Genomic DNA, 9,306 nt, shown 5'->3' on the forward strand with positions numbered 1-9,306 from the left:
CATGCTATAGTTAAATATCGAGTATTAATAAGCAAGCTGAATGATATCGATGTTATTATTCATTTTCCTTTAAAGGCTAATCAAAGGTATGTTGGGTTCCTTTATATAATATATTGCCATTGGTAGATCTATTTGTGTCATTTCATGCTAGGTTATACATTTAGGTAATTTACTAGACTCTATATCCAGGGCGACTTACAGCCTTGAGCATACATTTTCTTACGTTTTCGTACTGGTCCCACTGGGAATCAATCCCACAACCATGTCGTTGAAAGCGCCATGCTTTTACTAAGAGATCTATACAGGACAAATATTGTAAATAATCAACAGCCTTTTGGGATAGAAATACGAGCAATTGGGCTTTATGTTTTTTTTACATGAAATATTAGGCCTACTACACTTTGAAAATAAATTTGGACCTTACAACAAGTAACAATCGAACAGGTGGTACACTTTATCTGTGTGTACATATGAATATTGTTCTCAGGATGCAAAAATTATTGTGATAATAAATAATTTGGCTTCACTTGCTTGACAAACTGGATATTTGTTCTTCTTGGAAGTGCTTACTGCTTAACAACGCTCTGCAGGACGTGAGCTGATGACCACCTAATAAGTCTGGTTTCGTTTACTCACCTGCCACAGAGTTCAGCAAATTGCTTGTATGGGATCTGTTTCACGCTGTAGGTTGAGTATTGTGAGGAGGGGACCCATGCAAAGATTTCCATTATATATAGCAAAGCCATAGTCAACATATGGTTGCAAATACGGTAAAGCCTGAAGCGCACATAGTGTTAAAATAGAACCTGTATTGGAGTTTACATTTTACATGCTGACTCAAACAAAGTGTACGGCCTATTCATAGATCTATGAATGGCCTAACTGGCATATAATCATTTCAGATTTCCTTAATGCACTATTGTCAACCATGCGTTTACATAATTACTGTGGCGGGTCTACAGACCTAACTTAAATAAGCCTAACATAGGGTGTTATGAATTAGTCAATGACGTGGGAAGACGCGTGCGTTGAGTGTGGCTTATCTACTCAATGCTAAATCACATTTGCTAATGCACTCTTTTACGGTTTATGTATAATTCTAGCTCGTAACATTTTATTGCATTGGTTTCCAGCCTATAGAAACCCATGGGTTTTAAAATACGCAAATCGTTAATATTGTTCTAATTAAAATATAAATCATATGCATTTCCTTCCTGAATAGAAACACAGACCACAATGGATATCTATTTAATTCTGTGTATCATAATATTTGTATGAGCTAAATGTGTCTCCCGGTACACATTTATAAAACAGTATTATTTTATAACTTTATTATAAAAGTATTATTTTAATCATAAATATTATTATAACCCCAGTGTGTCATTTTATTTTAAGTAGTCATCATTAGCATATTGGTGTGTATCAGGGTTTATTATATTGCAACCCACTTACATAGACCTATCATCTGATTCAGGCCTATTTAAATACAGAATAACATAAACAATATAAGTAGCGAACTGTCCCTAAGTGTTGTTTCTGACCAACAGAGGTTGGACATACCTCAGGCATGAGACGCATTTGGCACGTTCAGTGTTCTTAAGGCGCGTGGAAATGAGAGAGTAATTAGTTAATTAGAAAACTGTAGACTAAACTCACCCCTCCAGCATCTGAAAGAGCCAATCAGAAATCAGACAGCCACAGGGGTGGGGAGACCGAGCGTGAAGTAGTGAAAAACTTGCTATTAAATACCAAGACTAGTCATCATGTAATGTGAATTCCCTGATAGAGGACTGCGGGATCCAATGGGACACCTGTAAAACATCGCAAATCAGTATTTTGTGGTATCACGTTGTTGCCCTATAATTTAAGCTCTTGAGATTTCTGTACCTAAATTGTTACAGGTAGGTCATTAAGACGGGATGAGCTATTACGTGTCGGATATCGAAATTTGGCAACCGTGCCTTGAATCTCTAAATCGTATTTATCATTACTGTGACTTATTTTAATTACGAGATGGCTGCACAGGCATCAATAGAGTGACTTTTGTCAAAAGATAAAATAGGCATTTAAAACAGAAGATTAGTGTCGGATCTTTATGCGCTCTGACGCACTGAACAAGTGTTCGTTGGCAGGTCTGACGTTTGAGCAGCTCGCGGCAGTTTTCCTGAGGACGGGCAGAATGGAGAAATCGAAGAATTTTCGAATCGATGCTCTACTGGCGGACGAGACACACCGGGGGAACCGAGAACACTCCCCGGGTCTAAGTAGCGACAGTCCTGTAGGCAGTCCGGCGTCCTGCCTGCGAGCAGACACCCCTTCCCCTCAAGGGACGCCTATCCAACTTCAAACCGGGATAATACCCAAACCGGGTCTGCTGAACCTCGCTCACCCAGCACTCACCTCGCTACCCCAAATGTACCCTGCCCATATGTACCCACTATCCGCTTTGGGTGGCCAGCACCCTGCATTCGCCTACTCCGGCTTCACGCAGTTAACCCAGCCGTACCCAGACCACCTGAAGGCGGCTGCAATTGCAGGATCTCTCCCACTGGAGCATTGGATCCGAGCTGGCATGATGATACCACGTCTTCCAGATTACAGTTGTAAGTATTTTAGCCTACACTATTAGTCCTATAGAAATTATCTGAAAAGGTCGTTTTATGAATCTGGTCCAACTGTCAGTACACGTTTGGGCGAATTATCAGGCAGATGCAAAGCAAGAACTAATCGCTATAATCTATCATGTTTTTTTAAAAATAGGTGTGGTGGTATCACTCGGCAATTAAATTACCACAAGATACCAGATGTTTATTGGTAGGGAAGGGATTGTTTGATCACTTAACCTCTCCCAAAGCATTGAACCCAACCGCCTAGAGGTGTTGTAAAATCACGTATTGTTCCTCATTGAATATAATCCAAAGGTGAGGGAAAAGTAAATACAGCCATACACATGCACACAAGCTTATTTGAGGTAATTTGCCAACAGGAAACTTTATAACCGTAATATATTTTCTAAGATGAAATGTGCAATAAATTTTGTCATGGTGTGTAAAATTATTAAAAACTTAGGCTATTTGATATCCCTGACAACAATTATAAAAGTTAACCGTCTCGTCTATTAAAAATAGGCATTACTGTATTTTTAATATCGGCCAATAATGCATTATTATTATTATTATGTCATATTGTAGCTAATAGCAACTACGCTATAGTTAGACAATAACAATAATTCAGTAATGCTAATTGTTAGTATTGTTATTAAACTTATATATTATATATTGATATATGATCACACTTTCTATAATATCTGGCGAATTTAAGAAATAATATTTTTGTATTTCAATCAGAAATCAAGTAAAATAGAGCTACATATAATAATGCCTTATACCTTTATTTAATAAAATGCATCGTTCTTTGGAAAACAAGTTAAATGCCAAATGCATGTCCTATCGCAAAAAAAGTTGCTCAGCCATTATTAGGCTATTACGTCGAAAATAATATATAGCCTACTCTGTATATTATGAAATGGTATATAGGGTTATTCTAAATATATGTGTAGCCACATAAAAACAATATTCCATTGATTTACTATTAATTAGTATCATCTTTTTATTTTAGGCCTTTTCATATCGCTATAAACGTCAACTTGATGAAAATTGTCTTTGTGCGGAGGAGCAAACTATAAACAAATACCTAAAATATTCTGTTAGTTCATCAATAAAATCTCCAAAGCGTTCATCGAATTTTCATTAAGTTAATGGTGTGCTTGCGCTTTTTATTGCTCTCGCGCCCACTTTTGCCGTGTCTTTTCATCAACAATAAACTGGAGTATAGCTTTGATGATAGTGTTGAACGCAGGCATCTGTGTGCGCGCGTGTGTGTGTGCGCGTGTTTGTTTGCGTGTGTATGTTCCTCCCACAAAATTATATTGGACTTCATTTGTCCTTGATCCAAGGACTAATGAAGTCCAATATCATTTGGTATTTTTACATTAATAAGACCACTGAAGGATTCTTATCTTGAATGCACTAACTGCTAACTGGAACTCTAACTTTGTGAAGTGAAGTTATTAATATGAATCCCAGAGTCATTTGATCCTTTCACCCCAACCTTCCTGAAAGTGACCCATAATTCAACAATATTATACTGTACCACAAAGACCCAGCTCTGACTTTCTTCCCTCCTTCTCCCCCCTCTCTTTCTTCTTCCATTTATCTCTTTCCAACTCTTTCTGCTTCTCTCAGCACCCCAGTCAGGTCTCCTGGGGAAGTGTCGTAGACCGCGGACAGCCTTCACCAGCCAGCAGCTCCTGGAGCTGGAGAACCAGTTTAAACTCAACAAGTATCTCTCCAGACCCAAGCGTTTTGAGGTGGCCACCTCTCTCATGCTGACTGAAACACAGGTGAGAGGGATGAGAAGACGTAATAGTGTGTTTTTTTTTTTCGATTGACAGATTAGGGCCAGATGTTTTCACAATGATAGCAAACCATTAAACAACTTCCCTTATTAGAACCAATTGCCGGCTGCAAAAATGGAACGACAATTTCCAAGTTAGGGATTAGGTGTAGGACCAAACAAGCAAGTCTGATGTGCTGGATTCTTGTGTAGCAGTTTAATCTCCTGTCTCAGGACCAGATGTACTCCCGGCTCAGCCAGCTGTCTCTGCCTTGCCTTTCTCTCCCTCCAAATACTTGTCTCCCCAGACTTTCTTTTTAACTGTACTTTCATGAAAACTATGAAACACACAAAAAATATGTTAAAGAAAACAACGTAAAAAATGAGTGTTAGAATTCTGGTTACTTCTAAGTTTAGGCATTACTTGTTAGTTTTAAGGTTAGGTTAACTTTAGGCATTACTGCTAGGTTATTCAGGTTGGGGTTAGGTTACGGTTAGGGGTAGGGACAGAAAGAAATTAGGCTGGGTGGCCTCAGTTGACCAAGCAATCTATCCCCCACATACAGTGCCGCGTGGGTTCGTGTCCGCTCATCTGCTCTTTCAGCTGGAGCTTTCATCCATACTTCCCTGTCAGATAAAGCATAAACGTACCTGGGGAAAAAATGCATGAAAAGAAAAAGAACGGCGATGTGTGTGTGTGTGTGTGTGTGTGCGCGTTTACGTGACACCCATCTGGTGAAGTATTTTAGCCCTGGCCATGTGTTCCTGTGTGTTTGTCCTTGAAATAAAATGTCCAGCATGGCATGCTCCATTAGTCACTGGAGTGAGATGTGATGGGCGACAGCAGCTATCAGACCACTAGTTCCTTATTTAACTAATGTAGTGTATTTCAGCTCTGGCATGTCACTGCCTCATCTAGTCCCAGATACCAACCCCATGAAGCCCTTCATATGTCAGTTTGAAAGATCAACTCCATGTAGTGCCCCGCGTGGCTCTATCCAAACCCTATCGTGACAATTGTGAGTCAATCAACATGATTCAGATTGAAGACGTTTTTTGTGTTAGCGATGACTGATCTATATAAACACTGCATGTTTCGGCTCAATCGGGGAAAATAACTTTAACGTACAATTTTAACCATTTTGATCTAGCACTTTGGCTGTTTTCAGAACTGTGGACAAAAGTGTCCACAGTTTTGTTTTTATTGTGGATAGCAATTTGGCTGTCCAAAGTATATATATATGTTTTCCCGAACAATCACCTTTCCAAACGATTCCTCATATTTTGGCATTTAGAGTTTATTGTTCTGTTTTCCTGAATCCCCAGTTGTCTGTTTGAATAAAGTCCTACAATTCACAAGATTCCCCTCTATCTAATTGAGTGGAATGGGTGGTGTCATGGCTATGGGGTAGGGATACGCTGGCTCTCTGAGACTGGTACCAACGCCTATTTTCCAAGAGTTGTAAATTCGGGTTTTCATAGTTTTTAATATTGTACTGTCTGGCTGCCACACTGATTAACATTGTAACTTTACTGCCCTCAGGATAATCCAATGCAAATGGTGGAGAAGATTTGTTGTGTCCCACGCCATTGGTCAGTTGAATGGAATCACTGATGTGTTGCTGGGGCTGCTATTGTGGCCAACTGTTTTTCCACTCCTGAGGCCAATAGGAGGAGGGCAGCCTAGACAAGAAATGCACTTGTAATATTGGCACAATTATATCTTCTGCCGTTACGCATCCTACAGCTTTATTCGGTTACGAATGTTGCATGTCAGGATTCCAACACCAAGTGACTGTGGCCCTTGTTCTAACATGATGAGTAATTCATTAGGGGAATTATCGACAGTGGCTTCTAGCGGAAATGCCTGTTCTTACCTGCATGGACAGGAATGTACTACAGACATTCTTATTTCCTAAAGGGAACACGTATGAACTTAAAAAATACATTTACTTAATTTAGTTGTTGGCTAATGTTTGTTGGAAATAGCTAGCAATGAACTGACACAAAATGAGGCAGTGTAACCCGCTTAACCATAGAGAGGGGCTGAGTCAGATGGAGTGTGTTGGTTTATGCAAATCACTGGCATGAAAGAAAGGTTCTTTGTGCTAAGTCTTGTAGTATGAAACAGCGATAGCAATAATGCAACTGTACACTAAATGATGAAATTTCCAAACCGTGCCCCTTGGAAATTATGAAAACATAAACTTTGAGTAATATTCCCCTTTAACCTTACGCTCATGCAATCTACAAAATGGATTGAATAGACCCCGATCCTTAAAATAATATTTTTTTTGGGGGGGGGGGGGGGGGGGGTTGAAAACATTTGTTTCATTGTTTGCCTTTTTCATTGCCGTTTCGTAGATAGAAAATGGCCATAAAGTACTAGGCTGAGAGTGGGGAAGGAGGACTGAAGGTGAGAACTGATCCCTTGGGTTAGTGGCTGACTGACAGGCCTGCGTTGTCTCCACAGGTGAAGATATGGTTCCAGAATCGGCGGATGAAGTGGAAACGCAGCCGCAAGGCCAAGGAGCAGGCGTCTGCATCCGCCCTGTTGGAGGTGGAGCAACTGCGCACTGGGGCAAAACCCACCAACGACAAAGGGGCTGTAAATAGACATGCTTTTACACCGGACGATGAGGGAGAGCTCGATCTAGAAGCAGAAGAGGAGGAGGAAGAGGAGGAGGAGGAGGAAGAAGAGACTCCACGAGGGTTTGCTGTTACCATGGGCTTGCAACGTTCCACAGACTTTCTGAAACACACGACGGAGCTTGTTTACAACCCCCACAGTCCCTTCTCTGAGGATGACCTAGAAGGGGCACCGGGGGGAGACAGGAAGATTGGGGCAGGGTTGTGAAAAGACCAATACCCCGCAAAGAGGGAAAATACCAGAGAAATGCAATTGATGTGTTATATTGTATGTTGTGTGTGCTGCTTGACACTGAGTCTGGGAAAAGGTGGAGTTAGTGTCATTTCAAAAGCCTAATGGTGTTCGTTTTGTCTGTACATATTGCCCAACACAATGTCGTGTTTCTGTGCCCCCTGAAGGTGTCATTCATGGTATACCTTAGGCTGGACTCTAAGGGTGAGGCTGAATAAAGCCTTTTATCTTCATTATTCCATCAGTGAGGCTAACTGATAATGATGACCCCTGTTTCTCTGTTCTGTGTATTTCTGTTGCATGCCAAACAAGGGACAATTTTACACAGGACATTTACATGCTTTTTTTTAACTGCACAGAGGCAGTTGCCACATGGGAGGGGTCGTTTCCCTGCTCAGACGATGCATGCCTCAACCAATACAATTATGTGCCACATAGACTGTGGCTTTAGGTATCAGATTGCTATAATGTGGATAGCTAAAATATTAAACACCTATCCAGGTATTGTGAGATTTTATTTTGCATTGTCTAAGCTGAAGAACAAGAAATATCCACAAAGTAGGAGGAACTCTGCCACTGACAGGCTGATTGACAGCTGTGGCTCTCCCCATCAGGTGTGCTGAAGGATGAGATGCAGGTTACGTTAGAACCCATAGACTGTTGCAAACTGCTTCTCACACTTCCTGGAGTGAACAGACGTTGGGCAGTTGGCATTTGCTGAAGACAATGAGGAAAGTGTCGCAAACTGGTATGTGATGTTGCAGTTGTGAATGTGCCTCTTTGAAGGTCAGACATTGGATTTCTAAAGTGTCTCAAGCTCTACCTTGTGTATCCAACTGAAAATGATCGTCATGTTAATTCAACATTTCTGTTGTTGTTATAGTTGTTTGTTCATTGTTGTTATTTAACCACTGGTAAAAGAATATAATTTATTTGAATTTACAGGTAATTGGCTGGGAAACAATTATTGTATTTATCTGAAACTGGTCTGTGTTGATGTCAACTGTGTGAAAGAAAAATAATTGTAATTAAAATGTTTTAAATAAGTTGAAAGTATGTATGATTTATGCAAATATAAAATCAAGAGAACAAGTGAGTAGATTGTTCAGGACACAAAAAAAGTGAGTTAAGAAAAAACCCAAAAGGAGATACAAAAACACAAAGAACAGGCAAAGATTGAGCCTTGCTATGAGCATGTAACGACATCCTAATAATGTTGTGAGGCTTCTGCAAGCAGAAGGGAATAGTTACAAAATGCTAGAGAGATCCAAATATAAATCCAGTGGCTAAGACATATTGGCCAAATTTCTACTTCCAATCCCGTTTAATGGAACATCTCTAAAATAGGCCAATTCCTTTCCCCCCCTCATCAACATGCCTCCCTCTGGTCTTCACCCTATTTCAGCCACCTTGTTGTCACGGATAAGAGACGTCAAAGAAGAAGGTAGGGAAATCAGCAGTGCATAATAAACCGCTAATTTACAGGCCTGTGGCTTTTAGAAATAAATTACTCAAGCAGGTTAACTGATTGTCAAATAATTAAGTTAATGAAGGAGAGGTAAGGCTGCATAATAAATGACACCTTAGGTAGTACACTACATCTGATCTGATGCCATAGGGCTTCTTAGCAGGACTCAAATGTAATTCAATACATACGGACTATGGGGCCATTTGTCACGCACTCAAAGTAATCAGCGCCTGATGGTGATGTCACCCGAGCCTCGTTGTAATTTGCATAAAGAAATGGAGTATGATGAGTGTTTGTGACTGAAACGGGTCCGTTTTATTGCTCGTCCATGTAAGGGCGGTGATTAAATAGCGGACCAGAGGACATTCGCGGCATTACTTGTCTCCTCTTGCCCCGCCCCCCGACGGGCCCCTGCCCACAACAACATGTTTATACAGTGATTAAATGCATTTTTAACTAGCCGGGAAAGACGCTGGCCTGACTCCTGAAACAAAGCTGGGACTCTTCTGCTGAACTTGAAATGGAAATGGGGCCTCTGAGTACAGCTGCAGGTTTGGAGTCA

The 9,306-nt window shown here is 40.5% G+C and overlaps 1 protein-coding gene across 1 annotated transcript; it reads left to right on the forward strand.

Moving 5' to 3' along the window:
- The first annotated feature begins 1,763 nt into the window (after positions 1 to 1,763).
- mnx2b (motor neuron and pancreas homeobox 2b) lies at positions 1,764 to 8,313 on the forward strand. Its single transcript, XM_010886094.3, has 3 exons — positions 1,764 to 2,603; positions 4,245 to 4,402; positions 6,869 to 8,313. The coding sequence occupies exons 1-3, from the start codon at positions 2,096 to 2,098 to the stop codon at positions 7,250 to 7,252; spliced, it is 1,050 nt and encodes a 349-aa protein (XP_010884396.1). The 5' UTR covers positions 1,764 to 2,095; the 3' UTR covers positions 7,253 to 8,313.
- The last annotated feature ends 993 nt before the right edge of the window (positions 8,314 to 9,306 follow it).

The sequence above is a fragment of the Esox lucius genome, chromosome 22 (assembly GCF_011004845.1).
Source record: "Esox lucius isolate fEsoLuc1 chromosome 22, fEsoLuc1.pri, whole genome shotgun sequence".
NCBI lineage: Eukaryota > Metazoa > Chordata > Actinopteri > Esociformes > Esocidae > Esox > Esox lucius.